Source organism: Rissa tridactyla, chromosome 4 (genome assembly GCF_028500815.1).
Source record: "Rissa tridactyla isolate bRisTri1 chromosome 4, bRisTri1.patW.cur.20221130, whole genome shotgun sequence".
NCBI lineage: Eukaryota > Metazoa > Chordata > Aves > Charadriiformes > Laridae > Rissa > Rissa tridactyla.
The window spans coordinates 40,063,719-40,078,714 of NC_071469.1; the positions used below are offsets into that span (position 1 = coordinate 40,063,719).

Sequence of the window (14,996 nt, forward strand, 5' to 3'; positions counted from 1 at the left end):
TTCAAGCTGCACTAAAGATTGAAGAATTAAATGGTGGGTTTTTTTTAAACTGGAGCATTGGGTGTGTGCATCTGAGCTGTTACTTGCGTTCTCTTTCAACAGAGAAGTGTTTCTGCACTGACTTGGAATATATACAATAGATGTCTTTGAGTTTCATATATATAATAAATTCAGAATGTGTTGCTACTACACAGGGTGCTACTGTTCGCAATGAAATGGATTCTGTTATCATTAGTCGAATAGTGAAAGGAGGTGCCGCAGAGAAGAGTGGGCTGTTACATGAAGGAGACGAAGTTCTGGAAATTAATGGCATTGAGATTCGTGGAAAAGATGTTAATGAAGTTTTTGACTTGTTGGTGAGTTGGACACTTCTTGTTTTCCCTGCAAAAAACACTCATTTCATAAGACTGAAGCCTGTTGGCTCTGCTTGTCATTTGTACTCATGTTTAGCATTAGTTTTAAAAGTATTTTCATTCTTATAGCTAGTTTTTGTGTGGAGGGCCACGTCAAGTTTTCTTTCTGATGCATAGTATGACAGTAATGGATTTAATGGCACTTATGTGGAAAAATGAAGCCTACAAAGGTGGAAGAGTTAAGCTATCATCTTGAGACTTGCTTTTAATGATTTCTCAGAAAAATTTTGTTTAGCTCTGAAAAGCCACGATTTTTCATCTTTGGTTGAGTCTGAATTAGGAATGTGTGATTGTGGTAGTGTCTGGCTGGGATGGAGTTAATTTTCGTCATTAGAGCAGGCAAGAGCATTTGGTCAAAGTAAAAACAGATGAAAATGATAACTTCTTAAAAAGTTCATTTTTATAACTTTGATACAAAACATTGGAAATATCCACTAGCACTTATAGCATCTTGGGGGGGAGGGGAGAGAAATATATTTAGTAAATCTTTGAATTACCTAGTAGATCTATGCTCTATAGACATATCAAAATTAGGACAAAGACCTGGGTTCTGCTGTAGGTTGCATTATTGTAGGAAGAATAGGCAGCAGTATCCATAGATGAAGTTGTCTCATGCTACAGTAAGACTGTAGATTTTAATGAACAATTTCCACCTTTAGTTGGATTTTTTTCTGAAATTTGCTGTTAAAAATTTTCAGCTAATGCATGGAATGAGGTCAAGTGGAGGGAAGTAGAGGTAGAAATGCGTGAGGTCTTGGGTTGTTTGGTTTTTTTTTTTAAAGCAATTTAAAAAGATTCTTATAGTTATTTGAAAAGCCTTCAATCTCCATGTGTTTTGGATCAGAGGTATGAGATTCTTCACGCCCTGTAATTGTCTCCATTGCCATTTGTATTTTTTTAAAAAAAGCTGTAATTAGCCAAGTCCTATGCTTCTGAAAAGTGTTTTACAGATGCTTGACAGATAATTCAACCCTGTCACTTTAGTTCTCTGCAGAGAGCTTGCTCTGTTCTTGAGCAGCTCCTGCAACTTGCAGTTAAAGAATAAAAGATGTAAAACCACAATACGTAAGAGCAAATTACTTGCTGAAAAAATTTTAAAAACTACATATTTTTAAAATATATTTAAAAAATCCATTAATATAAAATAGTATTTTTAATTATTTATATGTTGTCTTTTGTATTTTATAATATGAAAGTGAAATTTTACAATGCTTCAGACCCCAAAAAAATACTTAAAATGAGCACAGAAGAAGGAAATTACTTTCCTTCATATTGCCTCACCACTTGCTAAGCAACTGATAATAAACTGCGCATGACTTCAGACAAGACTATTCACACGATCACTGTGAAATTCTATGCATTCCTTGTGGAACTATGCACGCTGACTGAAAATTGCGGGCTTGCCTTTCCTGCAGCCTAATCATGTTATGCTCAGTTATGTTTACTTTCTTTGAACCTTAGGTCTGAATTTTTTGAGATACATGCATACACTTTGGTTTTATGCAACCTAAAGTATTGTGTTACAGTTGATGAAGTGATGTACAGGATCTGAGACCCCCTTCTAATGGAGTGGCACTTGCATTTTATTTAGATAATTCATTAGGTGTGCAAATATACTCTGCATACAAGAGTATGCAAACAAATTAGAATTCTTTAAAGCCAGGACACTTATGTTCTACTTTCTTAGTAGTGCTGATTGCAATATTAATACTAAGTACTTTACAGATGCAAGATTTGAGTATGTTAATTAAATTTTTAAACACTGTTTGGTATACTTCAGTGTTAACAGCATAAAAATCTTAGTAGAAATGTTTAGATTTGAAAACGCTGTTCCACTTAAGCAATTTTAGAAAAATAATCATTTTTTATATATTTTTTCTTCCCAGCATAGATCCACTTGTTGGTATTTTTGAGCAGAACAAGAGAATATTATTCTCTATTTCTTCTGTGTCTCTGCTTGACAGAATTGCAGCTGCTCCATTTCAAATAGAAATAGTTTATGTACAATAAAGAATGCTAGGCTTTTAAAATCTGAGTATCAACATTTGGCTTTCTAGCCTTCCACTGAATCACTGGTTCTGTATCTGTACTTTGTCTCTTAAACCAGTTAAGGGGTAGATGATATGCTGTTAGGGATGCCTTTTATGGGAATTTTTAAAGCATTTAAAATATGTTATTTATTAAAATTCTGAACTGTGAGCTGTGTTTTGATACTGTATATGAAAAATCTGTTCTTCCTCTCAGGCTGACATGCATGGTACTCTGACCTTTGTATTGATTCCCAGTCAGCAGAGCAAGCCACCTCCTGCAAAGGAAACGGTTGTAAGTAGCTCTACATAAGTTGTTGAGCTTGGTGATATATGCCTTGTTTTTCCAGTAATGGCATAGCAAGTTTTTCTGTAGGTCATTTACATTGGGGAACAAAACCAAAACTCAAAACTTAATAGTTTAAATTGGTTTAATTGTTACCAGACTAACACCTGATTTAATTGTTGAAAATGATTGTATGGTGTTAAATTGAAACTGCTGGTATGATTTTTAACTCCATTTCTAAAATAGTAAGAAATCATGAAAGTAGAATTGCGTGTGCTTCTGAAATTCCATTTTGAAATTCCCAATTTCTCTATTTAAAAAAAAAAAAAAAGTTGATGGAACTTGCAAATATGATTTGGGAGGCAAAGTTTGTATCCTGGAAACTTTGTTCATTATCTTTTTAGCTAACATACTTTTCTTGAGACAGCTTTAACAGTTTGAAGAAAGAATGCGCTTTATATCACAGCCAAACAAAAACGTTAATGGTTGGTGACAAAGTGTAATATTTTACAAGTGAAGCTTCACCAAAAGCCCACAAATGGATTTCAATCTGTGTATTTATTGGGTATTTTAAACAAATCATAATATCCCTGATACTTTTTGAATGCAAAGAACTTAAATCAGTAGCTCAGGGGGTTTTGCCTCATAAAATGGTGAGGAAATTGCATATACTTTAGAATTAACAAGAGTTAGATTCAGACCCTCACCTCCAGCCTACCACAACTGTGTCTGTTCCATTGCTAAACCAGGTAATGGTTCCATTCCGTTATCTCCTGTATGCCCCAGAAAAAGTTTCCATTTTATAGAGTCTTGGAGTTTTTATATATTGGAGCTCCACTGCAGTCTCAGAAAGATGAGGTTTAATTCTTCAGAAGTTACAGGGTTTTTTTTCTTATGTTTTTACATTTGATCTTCCACAGATACATGTGAAAGCACATTTTGATTATGATCCCTCTGATGACCCTTATGTCCCCTGCCGAGAGTTAGGCCTGTCTTTTCAAAAAGGAGATATACTCCATGTGATCAGCCAAGAAGATCCAAACTGGTGGCAGGCTTACAGAGATGGAGATGAAGATAATCAGCCACTGGCAGGCCTTATCCCTGGTAAATAAAGCTCTAGAAAAAGCCTGACAGCCAATCGTTCCCATAGCTACATGAACAATATTCTGATTTTCAAGAGCTCATATAGCCTTAAATATCCGTTACCTTAAATATCTGTAACTTATAACCTTTTGCAACAGAACCTACTATTGGTTATTTATTTCACTTGGAAGGTTGACCTTTTAGAGGTATCTCCATGTATAGATGTTAAACACAGAATAAAGCTACCACTTCCACTGCAGTTCATCTTTCAAGAGGTACTCTCCTCTTCCTTTATTCCCCCACCCTGGGGACTCTGTGTATTCAGAGTTCCCTCTGCTGGCTGGCTACAGCAGAAATGTGGGACATCAGCCTGCTTGTCCTCTGGAGATGAGCGCAGCTGTTAGGTTTCTTACTACATCAAGTAGTCTATTTGAAAAATGTACCTTTTTCATGGTAACCTTTCTGCGTGTTTTCACTTAGCAAAGAGCTTCAGTTACTTGTAACAGTCATGCTTCCTCTTTAATTCTTGTGACCCTTTGAGTAATAGGGTTTTGAAGTCCATATATAATTTTTGCATTGAAATATGTCCTGCACTCTAGTCCATTAAAGTGGAAACCACAGTGAAAGAAAGATTTTCTTCAAATTCCATAAAATATAGCACTGTTACTTTATGACATCTGAGTAAGTTGAGAGGGACACTGATTTGAATATAGGCTAGTCTTTTTCAAGCTGAAGTTCAAAAGATTTAGTATAAATAGAACATATTCAACATACGAAAAGAATTAGAAAATCATATCATCATAGTGGGGGAAAAATAGTCTTTCCAGTAGTTTCAGTTTTCCAGGCAAAATTGTCCAGAGTAGTACAAATGTTCTTTAGGTCTGTCTTGACGAAAATATTTTCAAAGCAGTAAACAAGCTTCACAGCAATTTTAGTTTCTCTTTTTAAATTTTAATTTCTCTTTTTAAGTTTCTCTTCTGTCGTATTCTACTAGAACTTTCAGAGGTGTAAAAGCTTAGGAAAAAGTAAAATGAGTAAGCATTACAAAAAAAGTATGGAAAAGGTTTTTAAATGTTAACTGCTTTCTAATTTTTTTTATGCATTTAGGAAAAAGTTTTCAGCAACAAAGAGAAGCAATGAAGCAAACCATAGAAGAAGACAAGGAACCAGAAAAATCAGGTTGGATATATGCTTTCCAAGGGGAAAAAAAAAAAACCTCTTATAAAGGTGCTAATTAGTGATATCTGGAACCTTGTCATTGTAGTGTTGTAGAAAATTTTTCTTTTTTTTGTAAGACAAGTGGGATGATTCTTTGAAATTCTTCATGTAAATAATGGTCTAAATTTAGCACTTTGTTCTATAAATCATGTTTTTTTCATAACTATGTGCTAATAATAATAATAACTAATTAGGATGGTGTAGGGGAATTTGGAAAGGCCCTTTTTTCTTAAAGAATTTTATCTGCCATGACTCAGTTGAAGTCCTTGGCATGCAACATTTGCTTAATACACCAAACTGATGTAATGTAATTAAGAATATTATGCCTTTCCAAAACTGCAGAATAAATTCTCCACTTTAAAGATACAGATAGTGAGTGGGATAGGAAGTTTTTTTATTGTATCAGTGTTTGATTATGATAATTTTTATTTTGGTTAGGAAAACTCTGGTGCGCGAAGAAAAACAAAAAGAAACGGAAAAAGGTTTTATACAATGCAAATAAAAATGATGGTAAGAAACATCTTTTGCATAGCGTGTGCACTTATTAACAACTACAAAAGATTCTACAAATAGCCTTGTGAAAAGAATGCTGACATTCAGGATATGATGTTAGAAATACTGCCTGATAATGTTCTGTTTGGGAGCAGTAGTATGGTTTGTAAGGCCATTTACTGAAAGATGGTGGCAGAATTTGTAGGGTTGTTTAGTGTCTTTAATAAAGAACAGATGATAGGGGTAAAAAAAAAAAGATAGCTTTTTAGGCATGAAAGCACTCATAATTTACAATGATGAACCAATTGATGATGGTTTTGTAATATCATCTCACTCTGCCTAATTAAGTTTAGTAAATGGAAACTTTCTCCACAGAGAGTTTTTAGGCTATTTATACTATATTCTTAAAAAGTACTTTGAGATTTTTGTTATTGTTGGGCATAAAGTGTTATTCTTGTGCTAGAAACTTGTTCTTTGCAAGAAAGTTGTTTCTTGAGTTTATGCTACTGCTCATACCAGTAGTAAGTGGAAACACGTTTTCTTTCTCCTGGGGGGAGGCGAGGGAAAGCCTCATCTTACTGATGATCTTTGGGGTTCTGTTGGGCTCTCTGGTGACTTGCAGTTCGGTGCTGGGCAGACAGGCAGGAGCTTGCTGAAACCTGATACCACATGACAGGGCATACATGTGACTAGCAGTGAGGTACGTTCTGACTATTTTATTGTCTGTCTCTCAAGATTATGACAATGAGGAAATTTTGACCTATGAGGAAATGTCACTGTATCATCAACCAGCAAATAGGAAACGACCTATTGTTCTGATCGGCCCACAGAACTGTGGACAAAATGAATTGCGGCAGAGACTTATGAATAACGAAGTGGATCGCTTTGCCTCTGCAGTCCCCCGTAAGTTTGACAGGCAGATACACTGCTTATTCTAAACATTTCCTGCAGACAAATCCTCGTGTCGAAAATAGCAATTCAGAATTTGGGAGTTTTGAGCAGGATATAGTCAGCTTTTGGGTAAAGGACAAATAAAGTTACATCTTGTGTGGCAAAAAGTAGCTTTGGTAAGTCAATGCAAATGCGGTGTCCCAACACAGTGTTACAGAGGCATTATAAGACATGCATATATTTCAGTTTGAATAACATCAGAGTGAGTTACAGAAGTTTAAAAAAGAAACTGGTACATCAGTCAAAGAATTTTTAACCTACTTATGCTGCATATATTTAAATTTAGGTGGCTTTAGTGCCTTCCCAACCACTTATATTTCAGTGAATTTTATATTTTTAATGTCTAAAGTAGCCTAAATTAGGTTTGCAAACAGCTTAACAATGTAACTTCTTATAAACAACTAATAGCTGTTTTCACATCCAGAATGCAGCTGCAGAGGTGAAACTATTCCTTTTCTTGTTGACTGGTTTTTTTTTGTCTAGATAATGTGAACTGGACCTCTAAATGTAGGTTCAGCCTCTGTCAACTAAATCTGTCCAGGGATATTTATTGTTGAAAATAAAATACTTGCATTTCTTGGATATTTCAAATGCCTTTTTTTTTTTTTGCTTGGTTAGCAATGTCTCCCGTAAGAGAAATATTTATTTGTCCTCTGCAGTTCTACAGGTCTATCACTGTCTCGATTTCTTTTTTTGTTGCTCTTGTTTGTAGATACTACTCGGAGCAGGCGAGAGACTGAAGTAGCTGGCAGGGATTACCACTTCATTTCCCGACAGGCATTCGAGAGTGACATAGCTGCAGGGAAGTTCATTGAATATGGAGAGTTTGAAAAGAATCTCTATGGTACCAGCATAGACTCCGTGCGGCAAGTAATCAACTCTGGCAAGATATGCCTTTTAAATCTTCATACCCAGGTATGGCAAAGCTTGTTGCCTGTTGTGTTTCAGTTGTAGAAGCTACTGGGAAAATCGAAACAGCTGTATTTGGTTTATGTCAAATGAGTGTGTTTTCAAGGTCCATTTTCGTGTATATTTCAAATTTTCTTTCAGTGGTGTTCAATCAACTATTTAGTGTGTTGTGAATACAGCTGCCTTATTCCTTGTTTGGAAATATACATAACTTATGGTTGGGCTTGATGATCTGAAAGGTCCCTTCCGGCCTAGGCAATTCTGTGATTCTAGGGCAGTTCTATGATCTGTGGTAAAGGTAATAGGGACCTTAGTTCTCACCAGCTTTAAGTACCTGGAAACCATCTGAATTGAACAATTAATTAAAATTTGCGTCTCTGTCTTCCAATTACTCTGTGAGCCCTGGAGTTTTTGAAGATGGAGAGGAGGTTGGTATTTGGAAAACTGCATTTTGGGAATGTCTCTGCAGTTCCATAACAGACAGGATTGAAGTACATCACAATGACAATATTGAAAAGCTCTTTATCTATGACCTTTTGATTATGGAGAGACAAACTTGGAGACCACAACTTGGAAATTTAGTTAAATGTGGCAGGAGACAGAGTCCTAGAGCACAGCCCATTTTATAATATATATGATATGTATGAGGTTGTCTGCTGTTACAGATGCTGCAAAAGATGCCCTAAAACTCAGACACATCAGTAAAGTCTGGTAGTATTAAAGCTATAATTAGCAATCACCAGTTGGGAACATGTGATACTTTACTAGAATAGTTCATGGGTATCGCAAAGCATGTAATAAGTTGAAAATTCATAACGCTCTGAAAATTGATCTAATTCTGTGGTTATAAAAATCTATTTCTTCAGAGACAAGTTGTGTGTTCTGGGACACATAGAAGGAACTTTTTTGAAAAACTAAACTACAGTTTGGTTCTCTTCATTTCCTATCTCATGATATAAATGTAACCTGCCAAAAAAAAATATGCTAAGCATACAGTAGTAGTGAATCTGATACCTTGTATTTTAATCTTCAAAACAGAAAAGGTTAAACTGCAGTATTTAAAGCAAACTGTAGTATTTAAAGGCTCTTCTCTCTTAAAATCTGATACCATTCCTCAGCATTGTAAGGAAACTTAATTCAATGTAGGTGACTTTTTTTGCTTTTGGATACCAAAAGATATGTTCCTTCAGTTTAGTTATGAAGAATATTCTTGAACAAAAGTAAACGTTTGGGTTCCATGAAGCTGAAAAATGTTGGAATACCAAGTTTGTAGGAAAAGGTGACTGAGTTCTGAGTGGTGATGATAATACTGTTATGGCTAATTATACTGATGTTAATATTGTACAATCGTCATTGTGTTTGAAGAGTGTATTATCAGCTATAGCATGTGAATAATGCATTATTAAATGCCCTTTTGATGAGTGGAACTGTTAAATATTTAGTAAATCCTGTTTCCGCAGTCACTGAAGACACTACGTAATTCTGACTTGAAGCCATATATTATATTTGTTGCACCACCTTCACAAGAGAGATTACGTGCTTTATTGGCCAAAGAAGGGAAAAACCCAAAGGTAATGTGTCTGACACTTCTGAAAGTGTGCTGCTTTTTATTTACAGATCTGGGATGGTTCTGGTAAACAAATGTGTATACTCATTATTTGGAATTGGGAGATGGTAATGGTCCTGACAATATATCAGAAGCAGCGTAGTTGAGATCCGTGTGCTCCAGGTTAGTAGGCAGGCTGTACTAAGGGAGGGGCTCAGATGGTTTCGCCTGACTGAATGCGAGAGCTATGAGGTAAGGGAATCCACTGCTAATTCAATAATCCTGTGGCACAATGTCTCGGTTGGGGTCCCTGCGTTTGGGTACAAAAACACAACCTTTTATTTCAAAACTGTGGAAAACCCAACTTTGTCTTCAGGTAGACCTGATAGTAACTCTAGGGAACAAATTATTATTGTTTTTCTTTTGAGAACTTATCTGCCCTTGGAAAAGCATTTACTTGAAGATGTATTCCAAAACTCTTCAGATAAGGTTATTTTATTGCTTGATCCTGTAGAATCACTTTTCATGTTTCAACCAGAGTTATGTCAAGATCTCAGCTTATCCAGTTCAGATCGTTAAGTTAAATGAGGAGTTAGTTTTGCAGAAAGAAATTTAAACCCCTAGGTTACACCAGGATGTCTGAAAGCTCAGAAAAAGTCCTTAACAGCTTATGAGATACAAAGTGCTTATTGCTGGGATAATGAAATCTTCAGCTTTTTAATTGAAATCTACCCTACAGTGATTGGTGGGAGCACTTTGCCACCCTAGTAACTTGAAAGTACTAATTGAACATAATACAGTTCCTACTGAGGAAGAACAGTCTTCCCAGCATAACTCAAAGGGACTTCTGATATGGCTGTTGGTCAGAAATTGTACCTCGCTGTGTTCTACGGCTGTGTTGTTTTGCTCCCCTTATTTGGTTGAAGGGTGATACATTGCTTGGGTGTAAGATCTAAAGCTCCATTAAAGTCCAACTTGTAAAACACAGGGATTTTCTTTTTTTTTTTTTTTTGTCTGAATCAATATGGGCATATTTCCTCCTTCATGGTTATGCAATGAATGAAACTTTATTTTACATAAATACTTCATCTTGTGTATATCCTGGTTTTTTTAATTGCAGTAATCAAGGCATCCATTTGTAATAAAAATTAATACACTGTTATTGGTGTTAAACTATGCATGTTTTCTTTCTGATTAATCATATTGGAGTTGTATTTATTTCCGTTGGGTAAACACTACTGTGTTAAACCCTTTCCCCTGATAAAGAAAAGGATATTTCTTATATATATGCCTGTATGTGGCTTTGGTTTTCTTAAGTGTATGTAACACCTAGAAAAAAAACAACTTGGAAGCCTGATGTCCCTTTTGAAAATATCCTCTTTAGAAAATTATCTCAAAAATTATACTTCAGTATTCCTCTATATGATACAAAAACAAGCTGCAGAAGAGAATCTGAGTTTAAAAAAATTCTGAAGTAAAACAAACCATTTCTGCTTCTTCCTTTGCATCATTTAGCTACATCTGCAATATTCTTGCTTTTGACATATTCCTTCCAGAACCCAAGTCATGTTTTCTATTTTTCTGCAATGTTATTTACCTGATGCTGTGGTAATTTGATGAACTTAATGTATAGCTCTCGTTGTGGTTCTCATTGCTATTTATTGGTGACGGTGTTTCAGTGATAGCTGTTGCCTTTGGCTGTTTGTAGCACTACATCTCCAGAGGAATGTTGTCTTGTTCTGCACCATTAAACTTCCTCTCACGCTATTTTTGCCATTTCCAGTCTTTTTCAGAAGGATAATGGCCTTAGCAACCTAACTCATTTTTTCAGTAACATAATTTAGGAACCTCTGTAAAATGAATGTCATAAAATGAGCAGTGCTAGATCTTCCTCGTTTACTTCAGTCTGTGGCCGTTATTTACTGTTTGCCACATATGTCCAATCAGAAAGGATTGTCTTGAGTGCCCTTAGCTTTCAAATACGTATCAAGGTTCAATGTGATTGTAGACTTTTCAATAGCCGATAGCAATACCATGAAAATTTGTGTAGAAGACTTTTCTGAATTGTTACTTTCACTACTCTGTTGTTGGTGAGGTAGAGGCTTAGACACACGTACGCTAACTCTCTGTTTTTGATTGCAGCCAGAAGAGCTGAGAGAAATCATAGAGAAGACGAGGGAGATGGAACAGAACAACGGCCACTACTTTGATACAGCAATTGTGAATTCTGATCTTGATAAGGCATATCAAGAGCTACTTCGATTAATAAACAAACTTGACACAGAACCCCAGTGGGTGCCCTCTACCTGGCTACGATGAGGGAGCAATTCCAAGGGACAAATGGACTTCAATCTAGTAATCTTTCCAAGGAGATTGTGTGTAGCTCTGCCCGATTCCAGTATAAATGTGTGTGAGCTCTAGACCTCAGTGGCTGCATCCTTTGCCAGTGAATTTGCGTATTATTGAAAAAATACGCTCATCGGCTTGTGAGCCGATCTAACTGATCTAAAGATTGTCCAAGTTTTCTTTCTCAGTGGTCTAGAAATGAAGACCTTGACTAAATTCTAAAGCTTTAGATAGATTTTTCTAGCAACTACTTTTATACATAAATCCACCTTTTTTTACCTAGAATCACCCTTATGAAATCGAAGATTTAAAGTGTGTGTGTGTATATACAGTCCATGCTGTCACATAGTTATAAATATGAATGTTATTTAACACTTAACTTAATGACTTTGTGGGATGTGATGGTAGTTCAGGAGCATAATTCTACAGATCATTGGGCAGAGAAATAATCTACGCATGAAAAATGTTAATGAGAAATCTCTCTTGTTCAAAAAATACAGAGAATGAAGATGCCATTCTGGTCTGGAGCTGCCCTCTGAGGCTTGAGTTAATATTTTAATTCTCAAACATTCCACTTTCTAATAGCACTGTAATTGCAAAATGTGTATAATGTAAATATTTCAATCCTTGTGTCTTTTTAGTCAGACTTTTAAAATCAGATTTGACTGCACATTAATTTTAGGTCCAATCAAAGGTGAATATTGTATTGATCTTTTAGATGTGATATTTTTATGGAATTTTCTTTAAAACATATTGACTGATTGGAGCTGCTGTTTTCCACAGATCTTTAGAGAACTTTAGAAAGGCAGAGGTTATATTTTTGTGAAAAATACATAGTTATAAGACATGCTTAAAAGTCAACTTAAGTTCTCATGTTTTATAACAGAATACTGACTAAAATAGACTGATGTGCTGAACATTGTAAGGTAGTGGGTTTTTTTTTTAAATCTCTGCAAATGGTTCGTCTTGTGGCTGTTGGTCTAATGGATAACTAACTGGAATTAAAATAGCTGAATGTAGCTACTGTTTTATACCTGGGTATTGTAATTCACTAGCCAACATATTGTCCTGCATTTGCTCAGTACTGCAGTGAAAGTATGCGTAAAACACTGGTAGCTGACTGAGAAGTCACAAGAAAGGGGAATATTTGTAATTGTTAAAACAAACAAAAAACTTGAAACAAGTGAACAAAAGGCAAGGTCTGTCTGTATCCTAGTGTGTTCTGCAAAGCGGATCAGAACACCTCTGCGTCCTCAAATGATTCTGAGCTGTGAAGGTTTAACTACTAAGGCTGTGCATCTGCAGTAGGGCTGTTCTATCACTGAAGCTAACTGAATAGTAGTATCTTGGCTGTTTTGCTTTTGGGTAGCGCAAAGAACCTTGACTGTGAATATCACTTAATTTTAGCCATAGCGTTTCTTTGTTCCTACTGGTAAAACACTGGAGTTAGTCAATGTGTAGTTCACTTCTGTCTAATGTTGAAGGATGAAAAAGTAGTTAATTTTTTTCCATTCTCTAATGCATATATTCTTTCTTCCAATGTTAATGGAACAAATTCACACTCATAGTTAGAGAGCTGAAAGCATCCAGCAGATATAAAGAAATTGTCAGATAACTTTCCTAGTTACTGAACTAACATTCAGTACATTTTTGTTTTGAAAAATGGAAGTATAGAGTGCATTCGTGTCTTGTTAGAAAGCAAAATTATTTGCTAGTTTAATTAGTATTTAGGGCTGAAGAGCAATTAAGCAATTAGTGGGGATAAGTAATGACCCTTCAGAAAGAAATGAGGTTGGAAACTTTAATATCTTTAGTTCAATTCAGTGTTAGCAATAATAACATGCTAGCTGTTGGCCTAAGGGCTGGATATTCAAAATAATGGCTTTTTGCCTCACATTGCAGGCACTTTCTCAGTTTAATCCATAGTTTATGACAACTACAATGTTCAGGTATATTGGATAGTCAGTGTTTCATAGATTACAAAATATTGTATCAATTCTACCCTTTTTTAAGAAAGATGATTGTAGATGTATTAGGCTTTTTGGTATTGACTGTTTCATAGTTGGACAAGAAAATGTGTTGGTTAAGGTACCCTGGCTCAGCTACATACCTACTGTCCAAATTCGTGCAGACACAATCAGCTCAAGATGGTTGCTGAACTGCCTTAGGTATTCAGTCTTCATAAGCAGTGTCAGTCACAGTAAATCATGCCATTAATGTATTTGACTGATGTTTGTCTCCCCAGTTTTCCCAAAATGGTGTACAGAAGCTGGTTTTATACAAATAAGCTTTTGAATGTAGACTTAAAGAATGTTGTTTGAAGTTCAGCTTTACTCTTTTAATTCCCAAGGCACATGGTACTCGCTGACATCTGTGTAGAGGTGCTGTGATAGTTTATAACCAATGCTAGTTTTCTCTTCTGCTGAAAGGAGAGGCTTGAGCAGCACTCAGAAATGAACCTGCTGCCAGTTTGGAACTACCTTGTAAGAAATTACTCTGCCTTCTTTGATGAAGAATGTGTGTTAATTCCCTTGAGAGTAAAAGAGACTATGCAAACTTCACTGGTGAAACTCTTCAACCTTATCACAGGCTTTGTAGTGAGCTGTATCAGACTGAAATGAGGGTATCTATCTGCATTTTTACCAGTACAGATTTAATTAAAAATAAATGTTAGCTGAATTGCATAAAAGAATTTTTGAATGTAATTATATGTGACTTTTTAAAATAAAAGATGGGGAGGTTAATGCCTTAAATAATTAAGGTAACTTTACTGAGACCTGTGGTTAGCCCCACATTGTACTTTTATACGTGTATCTGCACTCTGTATTTTGAGACATCATCAACTGCACACTAATGTAAAAATGTAAAATATTTCTAGATTTAAAATAAATCACTGTACAATTTTACTTCTTCTAGTGGATCTTGGGAGTCTTCTTTCTGCCACTGTGGTGAATGTGTGAAAGATGCTCTTGACCCATCAGTGTCCTAGAGGATGTTCTCTGTTCCTTCTGACAGCATACATCCAGTGGAAGAGGTAATAACATGTCCTCAGATCTACAGTTTCTCTCTTTCAAGCTCGACCTGTATCTTCCAACAAAGTATGGATGATTTATTCAGCTGTGCTGCCTTTCAGCTTCCAAAGAGAAATGTTTTTGTGCTTCATTCAGTTATAAAATGACTTTTAAAAGGTGTTAATAGAAATTCATTTCCTTGCAGTTACCCTGCATCTGGAGTTAAGTGCTGGATCATGTTTAAAACAAGATGCTTACCTTGAAGAGACTAGTAGTACTCCAGACAGCGTACTAGGGTTATTGCTATGGCACGTGTTCAGTTTGCCAATTGTAAACCCATGTCTTTAGGAAAACAGCCCTTCAAACTCAGCAGCTCTCCGTGACAGCCTGCTTATCAGACACTTTTCCTAGGCTCCCCTGATCAGCAACGGATGTGAAGAATCACAGAAGGGATGCGTTACTGTACATTCAACCCCGTCTTGCTTGCCAACCTACTGGTTGCAATGAAGATTTGGAGCAACATCTCACTGGATAGTTGAGAAGAGTTTGTGTGTGTTTGTGACAGGAGGGAGCCACTTCTCCTTGGTTACTTATCTAAAGCATTAGTAAAGGTTAAGTGAATGTGGGCACAGGCTGAAAAGAGATGTGCCCAGTGTGGGTTCTAAGTTGGGGGTAGGGGATGAAGCAGAGGTCAACATGACAAGCTTTTAAGAC

The 14,996-nt window shown here is 35.9% G+C and overlaps 1 protein-coding gene across 4 annotated transcripts in view; it reads left to right on the forward strand.

Annotated features, from left to right (window-relative positions):
• PALS1 (protein associated with LIN7 1, MAGUK p55 family member) overlaps positions 1–14,916 on the forward strand; it is a 57,797-nt gene extending 42,881 nt beyond the window's left edge. For 3 of the 4 annotated variants that reach the window (XM_054200360.1, XM_054200361.1, XM_054200362.1), the window contains 9 exons: positions 195–356; positions 2,658–2,735; positions 3,647–3,830; positions 4,917–4,988; positions 5,466–5,537; positions 6,255–6,422; positions 7,183–7,385; positions 8,840–8,950; positions 11,068–14,916. In XM_054200360.1, the coding sequence (XP_054056335.1) occupies positions 195–356; positions 2,658–2,735; positions 3,647–3,830; positions 4,917–4,988; positions 5,466–5,537; positions 6,255–6,422; positions 7,183–7,385; positions 8,840–8,950; positions 11,068–11,244 (1,227 nt within the window). In that variant the 3' untranslated portion in view covers positions 11,245–14,916. The remainder of the gene's footprint in view (positions 1–194; positions 357–2,657; positions 2,736–3,646; positions 3,831–4,916; positions 4,989–5,465; positions 5,538–6,254; positions 6,423–7,182; positions 7,386–8,839; positions 8,951–11,067) is intronic. The other variant, XR_008466251.1, reaches the window with a different exon arrangement.
• The last annotated feature ends 80 nt before the right edge of the window (positions 14,917–14,996 follow it).